The following is a 19,311-nucleotide window of genomic DNA, read 5'->3' as shown; positions in this document are numbered from 1 at the left end:
GGGCCCTTGAGCAAGGCCCTTAACCCTCAATTGCTCAGATGTATAATGAGATAAAAATGTAAGTCGCTCTGGATAAGAGCGTCTGCCAAATGCCTAAATGTAAATGTATTCTAATGGAAATGATGTTATGGATTGACAATAAGGTATTTTTGGGTTAGATTTGGACATTATGGTGGAGATATGATGGATGTTTTTTGGGAGATTACAGTATTTTGGGATAGGATCTGGTTTTGGATTGAGATTAGGGTGTTTTTAATGGACATTGGCATATTTTGTGTGAAGATTAGAGTGATTTGAGGGAATCTATGGAAGTTTGTTGAAGGGTTTGGAGATTAGGGTATTTTTCGTGGGTCTTTGGAGATTATGGCATTTTGGATTGAGATTATGGTATTCTGGGTGAAGATATTTTTGTTGTGATCTGTGGTATTCGAATGGCGATTAATACATTTTGGGTGGGGATGATGCTATGGTGTTTGGGTGGACTAGGTGGAGTGAATGGGATTAAAGAAATAAATTAATCTTTTCTCATGCTGTATATAAAGCTCTCCTCTTCTTCAGCTCAGATCTTCATAATGTCAGCAGCGTGGAGTTTTCGGCTGCGGGTTTCGTTTTCCCGCTGTCGCACTCCTCAGCCTGAGTGAAATCGAACGTTAGTGGCTCTAGACTTCCTCCCATGCTCATGTAGAGCGTCTCCCATTCGCTCAGGCCCAGAGAGGTGCTCAGGTCAATGTCAGGCACCAGCAGGTCCATGTCGTCATCATCGTACTGTATTTTGGATCCAAGCTCCTCCATGGCCACGTCCTTAATGTCGATGTAGGGCTCTAGCTCCGCGCTGGAGCACAGCAGCACGTCTGAGTCTCCTGAGATCACGGGCTCCGGGTGGAGAGGAACAAGGGACGGGGCCATCTTTTCTAGAGTCACAGACGAGGTCTGAAATAAAAGACAGAACAGCGCTGTAGGAGAACTGACATAGCGTTACAGCCAGGGTTATCCATTGGTGGGAACTAAAAGTTTCAATCAGAGTTCAGATTGGGGGTTATTTAGGTTGATTAGTCATCCATGCACTTTCTGATTGCTTTGTGTGGGTTTTTTTTTTTTTTTACAGTAAGGTGAACTTTCATCTTCTCGTTAAACAGATTTCTGGGTATTTCCAAAAGAACTGAATGACATTTAAAGGTAAATAATCACTGCAACTGATTTTTTTTCAGTTTCAAACCAATTTTAAATGAAACTTGTTTCTTTGATTAAAAAAATAAACATTCACTATTTATATCTTTATCATTTCCAACCCCTTCTCTCACTATATAACTCCTCAAACTGTTATATAACACTACCACTCCTTATATAACTCATCCTCTCATTATATTGCCCCTCCTATCATATAACTTGGGCCAGGGGTAGCTCAGTTTTTAAGGCATTGGACTACGGTTCAGACCCCACAACCACCCCACAACCACCAAGTTGCCACTGTTGGGCCCTTGAGCCCTCAACTGCTCAGATGTGTAATGAGATAAAAATGTAAGTTGCTCTGGATAAGAGCGTCTGCCAAATGCCTAAATGTAAATAACTCCTCCCCATATCCTATAACTGCTTCCCATCATATAACTCCTCCGCTCGTTCCATAACTAATCCCCTTTATTATATCCCTCCTCTTCATCCTATAACCCCTCCCCTTATTATATAGCCCCTCCCCTAATATCTCCTCTCTTGCAGTTCATTCATGTCACGTGTAGGTTTATAACTGCGTGTAGATTTACTGTATAAAACATCAAGCTAGATACCAACCGGAGACTTTTTCTGTGAGGTCTCATCAGAGACATCCTTTTCCTCTTTCTCTTCTTCCTCGTTTTTCTCCTCCCCCTCCATCTCAGTGGAGATTTTGCAGTGCGGTTTGTGGGACATGAGCAGAAGCTCCAGCTGCTCTTTCTCCTTCATCAGACCGCTGATTTCAGCCTCTAGAGCAGCTTTCTCTTCCTCCAGACTGTCTGTCTCCTGTACATCACACACACACACACACACACACACACACACACACACACAGAGTCAAAATCTATGAGCAACCACGTTATACACCACTAAAGCTTACACACAACCACACAATGATAGAACATACACACTGACACACAGGGATTGCATGAAGGGGACAGACGGATATACAGACTAAGGGATGGACAAACACATTACCAGACAGACAGATGTTCAGGCAGACAGATGTTCAGACAGAGAGACAGACATGCAGATGTATGGACAGACTCACGGCCTGCAGACTGTCGGTCAGTTGGCGTCGGCGGTTTCTGCACTTCGCGGCTGCGAGTTTGTTTCTCTCTCTCCGGAGTCTCCTCCTCTCCTCCTCCTCTGGAGACAGCTGTGTGTGAACAAAAGAAAAGAATCCTCTGAGGGGTTAGACTGTGAATGAATGTGGAACCTGTAAGGGGGTTATTATATTATTCTTCTTATAGGTTCTGCCAGGAACGTTAGAACACAACCATTTGGTTTCAGAGAAGGGTCAGAGGGCAAATAATTTTTTTTTTTTTTAATAGTTATATCTGTCTGCCTATACCTGTCTGTCATTCTGCACACCTGTCTGTCAGTCGGTACACCTGTCCTCCTCTATTTCTATACATCTGTCTGTTTGCACTCAGGTACACCTGTGTGTCTAAAAATTCTGTCTGTCCAAGTGTTGATAAACATGTTTATATATTTATCTAAGACACTGTTATCACCTGGTGTATCTGTCGCCCCCCGGCTAACAGTTCTAGATTAGCAGAACCTTTTCTGGAGTTTTTTCCTGAATATTTTAGGAACCTGATGTTCTTAGTGATCATTCTGCGTGAGCGACATTCTACCACTGTCCTGAATCAAATGTTTAATCTCTTACAGCAGCCCAGCACGGGAATCTCATGGGAATCTCTGAGTAGTTTGATGAGGAAGCGGTGTGGGGCGTTTTGAGTATTATGGGATGTTGTATAATACTGTGAGTATTGTCTCCACACCTGAATAAACCTGGTTTACCTGCTCTTTCTGCGCTTTCCTCCGGCCCACCGAGACCCCTGGTCCCCCCTCGGGTTCCCTCTTCAGCTGAGGGGTGTGTGTCTTCTTCTGATGCGTGTGTGCTTTCTTCGGAGGTGGATGTGTCTTCTTATGCTTGTCTCCGCTGCAGGGACCGACAGATGAAATGTCAGTGGACAAGACCATCCACTTCAGGTTGGGCGCCGTGGCGATGGCAGTGACCGTAGGGACGAAAGCACTGTCGTCGGAGCTCTGACACACACACACACACACACACACACAGTTAGCATGTTCATCCTGCATTACTGAGCTTGAGATAATTGCATAATGATAAATAAATGAATAATTAATCATTCATTATATTTTAGTGCACATGAGATAAATGTTTTTTTTTACATTCTCACTAATAAGTGACACTAATCCTGCATCAGATAAAAGACAAACACACAACCTTCATGTCCTTTGTCTCCAGATGCACACGCACATCTGCCTAATGACGTAACAAAATCTATCTATCTATCTATCAATCAATGCAATCAATCAATATATAAATGCATAAATTAAATCAAACCATCACCATCATCATCATCATCATCATTTACGTCACGTGTACCTGCGCGAGCGCCTCCTTGGCAGACAGCTGGCCGCGAGACGAGGACCCGGGTTTAGGCATCTTCTTATAATAAAACAATAAAATAAGACTCTGCAGCACAAACCTCGAGTGATGAGAATAAATCTGTGTAGTTTATTTTATTCTGTATTATTGTTATTGTTGTTGTTGTTGTTGTTGTTTCCCTCTTCTTTAATGCTCTAAAAGCTTTGGTAATGTAAGTCCTGACGGCTCCTGCGCTCCTGCGCGTCTGTAGTGAAGCGACAATTTTATGAATGAAATCTGTGAGACTGGACTGTACCATCCTGTCTCTCCTGCGCGGGGGGGACGGACGAGGGTGTCCAGGGGTCTGAAATAGAGAAAAACACAAGGAGGTGTGCAAACATCATGATGGCGCTGTGCTTATCGTTTCTTTCTTTTTCTGTTTTTGGAGTTGCATTCGTGTGTGTGTGTGTGTGTGCGTGCAAGCAGTGTTCAATAATAATGCATTAATAGCTTGATAGAATCAGTATCCTTGTTTAATTTATGACATACATTTTATTTACAGTACTACTACTAATGATAATAATAATCATTAAGAAGTGGCGTGCATGTGCTTTATGGTTGCATGGGCCATTCATACACTCACAGTTTGTGACATCTGCACGCAGAATCATGTGCACTAAACGTTTATATAAATAAATAATCACTGATGTAATAATTATTCTAATCAAATGCATGATGAGTTTATTTTAACGAGCTCATGATATGTAATATAACTCGTTTTATTTTTGGTGATGTATAATGTACACACAGACACACACTGCATGATGGAGAAGCACAAGCGCTGCAGCAACAAGACGCACATGGGCCAATCACGAGGCGCGGCGCGCGCCGGCCAATTGAAAAGGCGCGTCTTCTTATGACCATATATGGCGCTTCCGGCGAGGCTCTGTTGCGGCAGAAAGCGCCGTGTCGCTTTTTTTCCTTTCTTCTCTCTTTCTCTCTCTCTCTCTCTTTTACTTTTTAGAGTCTTTAAATACAACATAATTGCAAATTGTCATTAATACAGACAAATTTATTAATAATAAAAATAACACAAATAAGCACGTCAATCAATTAATCTATCAATCAATCAATAAGACAGCTCTGGTCCCTCCGCTTTGCTCGTGCAGCAGCTGTGGGCGGAAGTGTGAAGCCACAGAGACAATGGCGACTTCAAATTGAAGTAAAACATGAGGTCATTGTGTGTGTGTGTGTGTGTGTGAAAACAGAACCTCGTTTTCTTTCTTGTGCCCCAGCCAAGTGTTTCCCGGCAGCCCCGGCCCGCCTCCTGCCCCTGTGTCTGGGGCGTGTGAGAGTCGGTCAGTGCAGGCCTGCCCCGAAATCCCTCCATCATCATCATCATCATCAGAATGCCTGCCTCCCTGAATACCACCCTCTCCCTCCCTCTCCATCTCTGTCTCTCTCTCTATCCTTCCATTCCACCCCTCCTTCCATAACAGTGCCGCCTCTCTCCGCTCTGCATCGGGCATATTCTAGATCTTTCTGGAATTCTTGGAAAAGTGCATTAAAAAAAGTTTTTCTCAACAACTCACAATAACAAAAAATAGGTTTAAATACATTTCACATAAACTATTGATTTTATTATTATTGTTGTAAAAACAAATGTAATAGTTATGGACAGTTGAGTTCATTTAATTTTATTCATATAGTGTTTTTACAATGGTCATTGTCGCAACGTAGCAACACTTATGTAAGTGTTGTGTTTGGTTATTTATAAACACTGTGTGGAAACACTGTGGCGTAGTGGTTAGCACCTCACACCTCCAGGGTCAAGAGTTCAAATCCCCACTCTGGTCTGTGTGTGTGCGGAGTCTTCATGTTCTCCCAGTGCTTGGTGGGTTTCCCTCGGGTACTCCGGATACCTTCCACAGTCCAAAGACATATTAAAGGCAGATTCTTAGTGTGTGTGTGTGTGTCTGCTATGTGATGAATTGGCACCCAACCAGCGTGTACCCCGCCTCATGCCATAAAGTCTCCTGAATTAGGTTCCAGGACCCCCACAACCCTGTTTACAGGATAACATGGTATAGATGATAAATGTGTGAGGGAGTGAGTTACAGCACAGTGAAATGATTTTCTGATGAAAGCATGAAAATAAAGCCTGGGATTGGCCAGGATACAGCGCCCCCTAGAGCGGATAGGGTTAAAAGGCCTTGCTTAAGGGCTCAAAAGTGGCAACTTAGTGGTGCTGGGGCACGAAACCCCCAACCTTCCGACCAATAACCCAGAGCCTTAACTATTTGAGCCACCACTACCCTAACGTGCTAACTCCACTCACAGAGACTGGAGGAAAATGTCAAACCCTTGACCCAGGAGGTACAAGGTGACAGTGCTAAAAACATTAATCAACCATGCTGCCGAACAAACTACTTACACTCAACCCAATCAAAGGTTTGGATCGCACTTTGCACAGCACAAATAATAAACCTAATAGTAATGCTTTCAGTTATAGTTTAAATAAAATAAAATTTTCGTATGTTTACGTATTGTCTTGAATAAACTACTCACTATTCAAGACAATAAAACCACCTAACCTAACCACCTAACAAATCTTTCTTTCTGTATTGTGTCTCTGATCAGATTATAAAACTACATGTTCCTGAATAACTGCCAAACAGAGTTCTCTCCCAGAAGAATTATTTTTAGACTGCATGATGATAACATACCACAAGGTGACAAGAAGTCCCTTTGGTAATGCGCCTATCTCTGGATACCAGCTCTGGTCAGATATCATCATTGTTATCATGTTATTGCATGATGAAATGTTTGTGTGCTATCAGAAGTACACCGTGATGTATGAGGAAATTGGAGCTGATTAGATCTGACACTTACATAACAGGACAGGACAGAATACGTCCGACAGCGCTTGAGATTAGTGTGCGTCAAAACTGTCAGACGGGTGGGAAAGATTTCGATTTATGGAAGCGTATTTACTTCGTAAACAGGATGAACGGGTCAATGAGAGAATTTGCGTTTGCACTGGGGAACCGAAGGCTACCATGAAGCCATGGGCAGTGCTGATGTTAGCGGCCGTGATGTGATACTGCTTTTATACAACAAGGGATAAATTAATACTGAGTGCTGACACAATATAGAATTTTTTTTTCTCCATTAACGAGAATAGTTTGCGAAGAATCTATAATGGCATGTGTTGTTATACTTGTATATCCAGTGTATTCCAGGTCCTTGTCTTCTTACTGTAGTTTTCTTATTACAACAAGTATAGGAGTTAAATGACCGAATGGAACGTACACTGTTGGTGTGTGTGTGTGTGTGTGTGTGTGTGTGTACAGTCCGATCCTGTTAATAATATGAACATACAGTCTGGATGTAGGACGTAATCACAGTAGTGAGTTATCTTATCATAAAGCAGGACTGTGTGCAAACATCAAAACAAAGATAAAAACCAGGAAGTCGCCTCAAATCAAATATATCAAAAAGTTAATGATTAGTCTCCTATATATCAAAAACCTACGAATGTTATTGTAAATGCTGTTCTTGTTGCACTATTTCTTGTGGCACTTTTATATTGTACAGTGCTTAGCTCCATATGTCACGTCTTAGCTTTATTTATCTTTAAAGTGCACTTTCTGTGAGATGTTCGGCGTGAATTTCCCTCACTGACGTGTTCTGAGAGTTTTTTTTTTTGTTAAACCCTCCTGTGTAATGACACTTTGCAGCCTGTTCCTGCTAACAAGCTAACGGCGCTAACTTGCTAAGCGAAAGGAACACACTGATGACGTCAGCTGCGTGCGGTCGGATTATACCGGTTTGAACCGTCCTCCCAGGCAGCCGCTCGCGTGAGCTCTATCCGTGCACGCAGACCAAGAGGAACGTGGAGACGTCCGCCAATCAGAGCCAGGCTCTTCGACGTCACTGGGAGGGGCGTCTCCATGGCAACGCGGGGCAGGTTAAACAAAAACACTGAGGCTTGCAGCGGCCATAGAAACGCTGAGGCAGGCTGTTAATCAACAACACTGTGTGTGTGTTTCCTTTATTTACTTATTATTCTCCAGTGTTTTATCACTATATATATATATATATATATATATATATATATATATATATATATATATCATCATCTAATAAAAATAATGATTATATATGATTATATATAATAATAATGATTATTATGATTATATATTGCACTTCAAAAGCAGTGATACTAACGCTTTAATAAACAGTTTCAATTTATCAATTTAATCAAAATGTTTACAAGCTGATTAAACCTCATCTCAGAGTGTTGTAATAAAAATATTATAAAAATAACGCACTGCACCTGGATGCACGGATTAAACAAACTTAAATAAATAATAATAACAATAACATTACAGTCATAAAAACATAAAGACGTGCACAGCTGTAGTTGAATTGTTTTTATGACATCTTAGTTGTTTTAGAGTGAAAGTGTGTAGTACATAATCAGCGTTATTAAAAAAAAAGCGTTATCAATTAGTTAACGCTATTATTTAATTATCTAATTACCAAAACTGCGTTATTAGTGTTAATAAATTTTTGGTGAATTAACTCTACTTATTTTTTAAAAGTTATTCATTAAGGCTATTTTTAACCCTAATTAAGGTTGCACTTACACAATAATCTTGTAAAAATACACTGTTAATTGTATTAATTATCATACTATATATATATCACATTACACTTTAAACACAGTAATAATAATAATAATGATGATGATGATGATAAAGCGGTAATAACATGTTGCATCATAAAAAAATAAGGAATCCCTCGCGCGTCATGTGACAGTTACAGTGTCTCTTTTGTGACATAACACTGTGACAAAAATAAACACCTGAACGCATTCTTAGCGTTGCTCTAATTTTGTTAATTGCTCTACTATATTTAGCGTCATGATGACGTTGCCTGGTTACGGGATGTTAATTACACTGCTATATATGGTTTATTATTATTAGAATTATTATTGTTGTTATTATCATTTATCATTATTATTATTTTTTTAAACATATCCGGGAAATCCTTTCCGCATTGTTGCTCTGTTTTCACACACACACACACACACACTGGGATTAGCATATTGACATGGCGACGGTTTAAACTCATTACACTGACGCAATGGTCTCGCGCTGTCTACAGAGTGATTTCCCATCAGCGCCCCGCCCACTCAGGATGCGATTACCATATAAGGTGAATGACGCCATGGGATCCCCTGCTTTGGAACGTCAGCCATTCATATCAGGACGGGATTAAAAATAGACCTGGTGCGACAGAAAGTTTGCAGTTTCACGCAGTTATTCCGTGTTATTTTTTATCGGCTTTATTATTCCTTAACAGAAAACGCGCGCGCGGGTGAATTAGGCTCGGAATCGCGTGTTATTTCTCGCGCGCGCGCCTCGTCTCGGGTGAACTCTGTTCCAGAGAAAGGACACGCCCACCGCGCGCCTGCGTCATCGGGCGTATATATAAAGCCTCCGCGCGCCGCTCAGACAGCACTTCCACTTCGGAGAGAGAAGCAGGAACAGCAGAGGAACAGCAGAGGCGAGTTTCACCGAGTCTCACCGAGTCTACGCGCTTCTTTGGATTTATTACACAGCACTGAAAGTTACAGATTTCACCTCTTTTGGGTTTAATCATAACGCGATGTTTTCCACCATCGGGACCGACTTGACTTACAGCAGCATGGCGTCTCCTCTGGACACTGCCCAGGTAAGAGGAGCTGCTTGTTTAAACTTCACACCACCTCTGGTCCACTAGTCCAATGCACAGGCTTTTCTTTAAGAATCATTTTAAAGTCCTTAACCCTGAAGGACGCAGCTGTCTTCCTGTCATTTGACTTGTAAATCTTGCATGTACCTTTTTATAAAAACACAACATTGGCATTCTCCACACACTTATTTGCATGGCACTAAAGAGCGTTCCGTGTTTGTTTTTGTGCTTCAGGATTTTACGGATCTCGCCGTCTCCGGGTCGTCCTTCGTGCCCACCGTCACCGCCATCTCCACGAGCCCGGACCTGCAGTGGATGGTCCAGTCCGTGGTCTCGTCCGTGGCTCCGTCCGAGTCCAGGGTGCACCCCTACTCCTCCGGCATGACCTTCTCCAGAGCTAAAATGGTGAAGACTGTGAGCGGAAACAAGCACCAAGCTCCGAACGCCACCGGCCGCAGGGGCAAATTCGAACAGGTGAATATTACTCATTGGCAGCGTGTTTGTTCGTGTAATAACGCACCCAAACCGTAATCGTAGCGCCACATGGAAACTGACGTGTTTGGCTATTTTTTTACAGCTTGCTCCAGAGGAGGAGGAAAAGAAGCGTCTCCGTCGGGAACGGAACAAGATGGCAGCCGCTAAGTGCCGCAACAGGAGACGTGAGCTCACCGACACCCTGCAAGCCGTAAGTATTTATTGAGGAATCAATTAACTAGTTAAATACCACCCTTTGTTACAACAAACACTTTTATGAATCGTGCATCAATCTAAAGGTGTTTATTTTCTTCCCTTTAAAGGAAACCGACCAGCTAGAGGATGAGAAATCAGCTCTGCAGAATGACATCGCCAATCTCCTGAAGGAGAAAGAGCGTCTCGAGTTCATCCTGGCGGCACACCGGCCCATCTGCAAGATCCCCTCACAGATGGACGTGTCCTTCGCCGAACCCTGCGTCTCCCCGGCGTTGTCTGAAAGCACGGTGACCTCAGGACCTTGTACTCTGATCACCACCAACACCACCTCCGTGAAGCTCTCTGACCTCGAGTCCACCCTGGAGGCCTCGCTCGACCTCCTCGTCAAATCCGAAGCGGACACGGCGGCGCGCTCGGTGCCGGACATCGACCTGTCCAGCTCTCTGTACGGCCCTCAGGACTGGGAGCCACTTCACACACCGGCCAACCTGGACATGGAGCCTCTGTGCACGCCCGTGGTCACCTGCACACCCACCTGCACGTCCTACACGTCTTCCTTTCTCTTCTCATACCCCGAGAATGATGCATTCTCCAGCTGCGGACAGCTGCGCCGCCGCGACGGCAGCGGCAACGAGCAGTCGTCCGACTCGCTCAGCTCACCCACTCTGCTCACGCTCTGAGCGAGGGCGCCAATACTTAACCTCCTCCTCCATCATCAACACTGACCTTAAGGACTTTAACAATGCAGGGCTAAAGACTCCACTAAGCAATCTTTATTATTATACTTAATGTTCTGTTGTTTGTTTTAATAATGTGTACAAATGAGCCTCTTAAACATGTAGCATGTTTGTTTTTGTTGAATTATGCAGATATTGTGTAGAAAATACATACATAGTTATTAGATAAATAAAGCCTTTATGGTGCTTAAAGGAAGTGTCTCAGCAATATTCAGGTGACTCGTGTGGATATTTCGTGCGTTCTCTTTATCTAGCCGTCGCACTACGACGCTAACGTTACATGAAGTTTTCTGTGAAAACATCATCTACAGATCAAAGACGGATTCTTTTTGTTCTTCTACTTATTGTTATTATTTTTATACTGGAATGTGAAGCAAAAGCAAACTGAACCTCATTGCAAAATAACAACAAATAATAAATATTCATTATACAACATCTGAGTGTTTGTGTTTTGGGTTTCATGTTCACTAGCAGTTTAAACATGCTCGAGTAACCATGAACGAGTTTCCTCAGGCGACGTTGCTGAAGTCAGGTGTTGAGCTAACACGTCCGGCTCACACGTCACTCAACCACATGCGCACACACCGTGATCATCACTGATGAAACCAGATGTTTATGAAACTTTCCTGACCGAAGTGAACCTGGGAAATTAGACTCAAATGTAGTGGATTAAGTTGATTAATTTACTGGGAATTTACTGGGAAAAAAGGAAAAAAATTAAAGGGAAATAAAATGAAGAAAAAATAAAAGAAAATAAACAATAAATAGAATTAAATATAGCAGACAGTAAGTTACATATTGCACTTGAAATGTTGTGTAAAATGAAAAGAAAGAATATTGCACAATGTAGTGGTAATCAGATATTGCACTTGGAACTTATCTTGAGTTGTAGGAACAGTAGTGTCATAAAGTATTATTAAACAGTAACTACTGTTTAAAAGATCTTCTGTGGCGTTTTTGCAGAACATCTGGTCATGATTAGTCTCTGGCTGAAGTTGCTCCTCTGGTCGGGTGAGAAGGAGTGTTCAAGATTGTGTTTATTTTGGACAGAATCCTTTTCCTTGGCACGACATCAACAGAGTCCAGCTCCACACCCAGGACAGGCCCGGTCCTTTTAATCACCTTGTCCAGTCTGTTTCTGTCTGCCGCTTTCACGTTACAGCCCCAACAGACCACAGCATAGAAAACCCCACTCGCCACAACAGACTTATAAAACATCAGAAGAATGGTATTGGGGATAGCCTTCTCAGAAAGTCCAACCTGCTCCGTCCTTTCTTGTACAGTGCTATTGTGTTTACGGCTCGCTCTGGAGATTCTCTTTTGGTTCCCCGCGCGACGCTCACCTCTATAAGAAGACTTATATCTATCTATGTTCTATGTATGTACTCTATCTATCTATCTATCTATCTATCTACAGAAAACAGACTAATGAAAGAATTAGTGTTACAGTAAACTAGTTAACTTATGAACTAGCATTATAGTAAAGAAGCTAAAGTATGAACTAGCATTTCAGTAAACAAGCTACCTTATGAATTAACATTAAAACAGTAAAAAATACAATTTCAATGTCTATCTATCTATCTATCTATCTACAGAAAACAAGCTAAAAACTAGTGTACGGTAAACAAGCTAACTTATAAACTAGCATTACACAAAAAAATTCTAACAAAAGAACTAGCATTGCAAAAAACAACCTAACATATGAACTAGCGTTACAGTCAACAAGCTAAATTATGAACTAGCGTCAAAGAAGACATGCTAATGTAAGAATTAACATTACAGTAAAAAATACAATTTCAGTATCTATCTATCTATCTATCTATCTATCTATCTATCTATCTATCTATCTACAGAAAACAGACTAATAAAATAATTAGCGTTACGGTGAACAAGCTAACTTATAAATTAGCATTATATTTAAAAATTCTAACAAAAGAACTAGCATTGCAAAAAAACAACCTAACATACTGTATGAACTAGCGTTACAGTAAACAAGCTAAATTATGAACTAGCATCAAAGAAGACAGGCTAATGAAAGAACTAACGTTACAGTAAAAAAATACAATTTCAGTATCTATCTATCTATCTATCTATCTATCTATCTATCTACAGAAAAAAGGCTAACACAAGAAATATCATTACGGTAAACAATCTAATTTATAAACTAGCTTTACACTAAAAAATTCTAACGAAAGAACTAGCATACCTAACATATGAACTAATGTTAAAGTTAGCAAGAATAGGTATGAATTGGTGTTACAGTGAAAACATTAAGAAGGTAAAAACACTTTTCACATAAGCACAGTTCACATTTCTAAACATTAATTACAGAGCTGTTACAGAAAGCTGATTAATCATCATACAGAATGTACACGTTAGCCCTCAGACTCTCAGACATCGCGCGATAGAGGCGGAGTTCAGCTATGGCTTTTTACCTGAGCGACCCGCAGGTAATATTTTAGCTTAAAGTTAGCATAAAAACCAAGCATTTTAACCAAAGTGCTGTGACTAGAAGTGCTAGCGTCACTGCAGCTTCTGTTTAAGCCGCTTTGTGGTTTGATCTTAGCAGATAAACTTGTTAGCAACTGCCTCTTTAAGTGTCACTCACAGTATCGTCCAAAACTCAAACGTGTCGAGTTCAGCATTTCGACTCGGTCTTGCTTCCTGTTAGTGAGATTACACAACAGCAGCAGAAAGAGAAACGGTTCAGTCGTGTGCGCAAGTTACAGCACAGTGACGACAAACTGCTGAGCGCCATCACGCTTCGCTCACTTCCTTCCCCTGTGTGCGCTGAGGAACACCATCATGAGGTTTCACCACACCGCCACACCGAATGCACCAATCAGAGCGCAGCTCACCCTATGAGGAAAAAGTGATGATGAAAGAGTACTTTGATATATCTCGTCGCATCCCTCTTTAAGCCAAATCCATCTGATTACTTCATGTTAATGCTAGTTTGGCGTTAGTGTTTAATATAATGTTAAAGCTAGCACACTTGGCATGTTCACTATAATACTCATCACAATAATGCTATCAATCATGCTAGTTAATATTACTCCTGCCTGGTTCCTATAATCCTAGGTGTTGTAGTGTTTTAGCCGTTACAGTTAGCGCACTGCAGAATAATCGCGTAATATCACACTTGAGGTCGCGTTGTTTTACAGTACATATAAGTTACATATACTGAGAACACTGGTACAAGTTAAATGTGCTGATATTCAGTGCAACAGTGAGTGAGAGTTCACTTTTAATACAACAGTTCCATTTACACTGTATAACACAATTTGTTTATTAAAAGATCATAATTTGTTAGCTCCGCCCACACACATCAATCCCGCACCTGGTGGAACTAAATAACCGTGAATGGCGGAGCTAGCGAGCGACAGTTAGCGAGCGACAGCTAGTGTAATTAACAGGAGGTGAGAATAAAAAAGTGTTAAACTCTTAGAGGTTCTCTGTAGGGAGAAGGTGATGAGAATAAACCATGGAGGTGGTGGACAGTCCTGAGAAACTCACCAGATTTACTGTATATTTACACTTATTACACTTTAGAATATCACCTCCGTTAACTTCAGGGTTCTGGGGTCGAATCCCAAATAGTGTTAAATGGAAAGCTAGTGCACTATGTAGGGTGCACAATCCCCCTTGGTCCCTTGATTAGGGGTTCGAGAGGGATTTGGGATTCAGCCTCATGTTAGAAGCTGGTTGTCTAGTTGTCGTCCTAGTGTGTGAGAGCCCTCTTGTACTTCTAAGAATTTTTGTGCCCCCAGCATCCAGGGCTTTTGATCTAAAAGTCATGAAAATCAGCAATCAGGTTGAAATCAGCTCAACAGCAAGTTAGTTATTTTGGGATTCTTTGCAAGATGCACCCGATGGATATTTTGTTTACTCCTAGGGGATTTATACTGTACGACCGGGCCCATGTGATCTAAAGAAACTTAGGATGTAAAATTGTAGAGGGCTGTTTGATATCTCAAAAATGGTCAGCTGTGACGTTGCCTTTAACTTACGTTATAGAGTACAGTATATAGTATACAGTATAGAGTGACATCACATTGAGTGACATCACATCAAGTGATGCCTTTTTTTCCCAGCATCTCTTTGAGGATCTAAACATAAATTTCCCCTTTTCTAAAATGATGGTGCTTGGGCCCGCTCATTGCTACTTCCAACTATATTCAGCTTTGTAGCTAAACAGTTCGGCATAAACAAAACAGTACAGGAACATTTTGGAATGATTGTAGTGCAGAGACGGCGTGTTGTTTAAGACGCCATAACGTTATCAGATGTGTGTTCTTACTGAAAGTGCTTCTGTGACTGGGTGTGAATGTGGGTTTAGTCAGACAGCTGCTCTCTCCTCAGTACTGCGGACCGTACAGACCTACTCTCACCCACGCCGAGACACACAGTTAGTGTCATTAACCACTGGACAACACCTGGGACACGCCCACTCAGTGCTGTTACTGTCTGTTATCTTGTTAGCTGTTGTATGGTGTATAATGCTAGTTTGGGGTTAGCCTGGTTGGTTAAGTCTGTTCAGTGTGTCAGGTTGGTATCATTATTGTCCTATTCAGCCATGCGTGTAGTTGGGGGAGAAGATTTAGATTTCCAGCAGGGAGAGAGACAGACATAAGACGTTTCAGGGGAGCAAGAAGACAGAAAGTAGAGAAAAGAGGAAAAGAAACTGAACAAAAATAAAACAGAGAGAGAGAGAGAGAGAGAGAGAGAGAGGAGGCAGCACCAGCACCAGGCACGCTGCGCGAGTCGTGACGTTCAGCGGGGCTCCTCTATTAATACCCCCGGCCGACCCCAGGGGAGATGCAGCGGCGGGCAGAAATAGCAGGTGCCGGGTTTAAACAGCAGCTTCAGCATCAGCAGCAGTAAAATTAGCGGCGTGTGTGTGACGACAAACCTGCGTCGCTTCCTGCAGCTCGGAGGAGGAGGAGGCGAGCTCAGGCTCGCTGAGGAAACACGACCAGACTCAGCCTTACATAACTCACCTCGTATACCCTGGGGATCCTGTAACAGAGCCGCGTGTGCACCAGCACACCCCGGGACGGGGTAACAGGCCGGCCTGCGGCGTCATGACACACACCGCGCTAACGCTCAGTCTGCTCTCTGGACCAGCACGGCCTGGCCTTTTAGTTTTACCTGAGAGTTTAGGACTAGGATATTAAGGTTTTTGTTAGATTTAGAGAAGAAAGGGGTGATGATCGCAGCCCCTCTGTCTTCTGCTTCATTTCTAATAATAAAAAAAGATAAAAATATACTGTATATACTGAACCTACTGTGCAGAGCCTAATGCCTGCGTGCTAACATTACCTGTGAATGGAGTGTACGCGCTGTCGCTCCAATGTTTTGGCCCCCCACTTCTGCCTGTTGCTGTGTACGCTCCACAGTCTGATCTGGAGTTCCTGTAGCTCGGGACTCGTCATGACATGGACATTTTCGCTACTATTTAAAGGCCTGTGACACGCTCACAGAATGACATAAAAGCTGATAATAATAATAACTCTGCCTACTGGTCTTCTTCTTCTCCTTCTTGTCTTCTCGTTTTCACGGTGGTTGGCATCCAGTAAGTGGCATTACTGCCCCTCCCCCCCTACCCACCCCATTCATTCACTCTTCCTACATATCGCTGCCTTCTGTTACATTACGGTATGACATAGAAGCTGATGATGTCACTTCATACCGCTACATTCAGTAAGGACCGCGTCTGGGACGGAACCATGTGTGCACACACCTGCAAACACACAACCAATGGCCACCACGGATTTCGGGTTTATATATAGATTATTATTATTATTATTATTATTACTTAATGCTCATTAACACAAGTACACACACACACACACACTTAACGCAATGGTGTTTACAGAGTAAAAACTTTACTGAAACACGTCATCATGCAAAACCTTTTACAGTTTGATGGGCCAAGAACTCTTAAAGAACCCACCTCATCCTGAACGCTCCGGGTGAAATCTGTTTCATCTTCCGCTTGTGCAACAGCCACGCCCACTTTTCCACTTTTCAATTTTATCATAGTAACTGAAACTAATTCTTTTTGTATATTAATATGCTCATAGAACGACTTCACGCCCCACAGGTCGAGGGTTCGAGTCCCACTCGTGCTCGGTAGGTTTCCTCTGGTTTCCCTTCTCACATTCCAAAGCAGATCAGGTTGTCCCTAAATGACCTGGAGTGTGTTTGTGTGCTCTGTGATGGACTGGCACCCTGTCCAGGATGTACTGTACATGTACAGAAATGTACCATAACAGTCGAGTGTGTGTGTGTGTGTGTGTGTGTACAGCTATAACTAAACCCACAGTCAACATGGCAACAGCTGGAGGTCCAGAGGGCTTGTTGCAGTAACAGATGACCTGTGTCGCCCCCCAGAGGTAAGAGTGTTAAACACAGTAACAAGAGGATCAACAGGTAATAAAGGATCAGAATCAGAAGGAGCTTCATTAACAGGTATGTTTGTGTGAGGACTGTGTTTGGGTGACAGGAGCTCCGAGAGCTTCTATATCTGCTATATATATATATATGCAAAGATATATATTATATATACGGTTATATATAGAGAGAGTGTTTACATAGTGTTTGTTGTTTTTCTGAGGATTTGGACTCGTCTCCCAGATCACATGACGTCTGCTCTAAAATCAAAGCTGAAGTCCCGTCTCTTCTCACTGGCATTTAGTTCAGTCTATAATTGCTCAAGGTTTCCTGTCGAGTCCACTTTATTGTTTTACTTTAACGTTTAAAACATATTTTTTGCTTTTAATTTCATGGCTATTCATTTCTATTTTTATGCTTTAATTTAATTTGCTGGCTGAGTATTGTTTAATTACCTTACAGCACTATGTTTTTATGTTTTGTTTATTTTTGTTTTATCCCATACATTTTGCACCATTAAATTAAACACTTGATTTTATTTAACTGGGAAGCTCTTTAATTTGACAGCTCTTGTTCTAATTAAAATGATTTGACAAATGAATTGACTTTTCCTTTTTTTATTATTATTTCTAAGAACTCAAAATGCATATTAAAGAAAAGAGCTCTTCGACACAACACACCCCAGGGCCGGTTCTGGACCAGACCATATGGGGGGGTGGGGGGGGTGGGGGGGTGGTTGGGGGGTGGGGGGGTGGGGGGTGTGGGGGGGTCAAGTTACTATTAAGTTACAATTAAATAAATAAAACAAAATAAAATAAAATATCTTTAATCTAGATTTGATCAATGACATAACATTTATCTCAGCTGGACGGTCCAATTCTCAAAACGTTTAACCTAAAGTAAGACTTATCGCACTATAACTAGAATATTTACAAAACTAAAAGGTTGTCTTAAAATAATTTAAAAAACTAAGTTAAAGAATATAAAGATATAAGTATATATAAATAATATAAATAAATATATATATTTTTTCTTTTATAGTAAATGAACAACTCTCTTCTCTCCAAACCAGTCTTGCTATGTTTTGACGGCGCCGCACCCCCTCCCTACACACACACACACACACATGTGGAACTGCACACACACACACACACACACACACACACACGAACATAGACCTGCACACACACACACACACACACACACACGAACATAGACCTGCACACACACACACACACACACACACACACACACACACACCACAGTACCAGTATAAAGACTAATTCAATGTTCAGTTAATTAAACTACAAATAAATTACACAAACGGCCAAAACGATGCAGGTTTATTAATTTTATTTTATTTACGTTAGACGTATAATACAGATAATTTTTTGTAAAGCTCCTTCTGTGGTTTATCCAACATGGAAATGACGATGTCTCTTCCCTAAGGATTTTAAGTCACTAACTCCAGCGGTTTTATACAGATGATTTTATATGAGCCCCAAAAACGGCCCGTCTCATCGTTATACCGTCTTACTTCAAACAATCATCATTTTAATGCTAATTATTTATATTTCTTTATGAGCATTGATGCTGTAAGCTCCTAGAAGCACATGAACAGTAAAACTGGTGCTTATTATTATTTTTTGGTAAAAACAAAACTAATGTAAACACCCTGATAACATAGATAGACAGCACAGATAAACATAAACATAAACATCACAGATAAACATTAAACACGTGTAAAGAAAGCAAAGAAATAAATAGAAAGCGAAAAATTAATTGTGCAACAAAATCTCAACAAAATTACGATTAGAGAGGCGGGGCGGAGCGGGGTGTGGCAGGGCAGGGCGGGGCTAAAGCAGAGCCGCGTTTACATACTGGATAAAGCTAAAGCTACTGGATCAGCATGTGTATAACGTCACTCAAACAGGCTAGGACAAGCATACACACACTCTGAGTCTGTCTCACACACACACACACAAAACACCTGTGCTGTACTTCGGAAAAAAACTTTAGACTATGAAACACTCATGTAAGATCTTCCACATCAGACTGGGGGGGAGACGCGGACTAACTGTACATATGAAGCTCAGTAGTTACATGGTCTTAAAAATAATAAAAGATAAAGATAAAGTGAGG

At 41.6% G+C, this 19,311-nt stretch overlaps 2 protein-coding genes across 2 annotated transcripts; one reads left to right on the top strand and one right to left on the bottom strand.

Annotated features, from left to right (window-relative positions):
- Window positions 1-111: 111 nt before the first annotated feature.
- si:ch211-153j24.3 (protein c-Fos) lies at window positions 112-3,826 on the bottom strand. The gene is made up of 5 exons (XM_053486423.1): window positions 3,623-3,826; window positions 3,013-3,261; window positions 2,258-2,365; window positions 1,786-1,992; window positions 112-930 (listed from the first exon to the last, which is right to left on the bottom strand). Exons 1-5 carry the CDS (start codon window positions 3,680-3,682, stop codon window positions 568-570), a joined length of 987 nt encoding a protein of 328 aa, XP_053342398.1. The 5' UTR covers window positions 3,683-3,826; the 3' UTR covers window positions 112-567.
- Window positions 3,827-9,130: 5,304 nt separating this feature from the next.
- fosab (v-fos FBJ murine osteosarcoma viral oncogene homolog Ab) lies at window positions 9,131-11,208 on the top strand. Its single transcript, XM_053491064.1, has 4 exons — window positions 9,131-9,346; window positions 9,581-9,820; window positions 9,924-10,031; window positions 10,144-11,208. Exons 1-4 carry the CDS (start codon window positions 9,281-9,283, stop codon window positions 10,714-10,716), a joined length of 987 nt encoding a protein of 328 aa, XP_053347039.1. The 5' UTR covers window positions 9,131-9,280; the 3' UTR covers window positions 10,717-11,208.
- The last annotated feature ends 8,103 nt before the right edge of the window (window positions 11,209-19,311 follow it).

Source organism: Clarias gariepinus, chromosome 2 (genome assembly GCF_024256425.1).
Source record: "Clarias gariepinus isolate MV-2021 ecotype Netherlands chromosome 2, CGAR_prim_01v2, whole genome shotgun sequence".
Taxonomy (NCBI): Eukaryota; Metazoa; Chordata; class Actinopteri; order Siluriformes; family Clariidae; genus Clarias; species Clarias gariepinus.
Note: the sequence above shows the minus strand (reverse complement) of the source record. Positions and strands in the feature narration are given on the sequence as shown.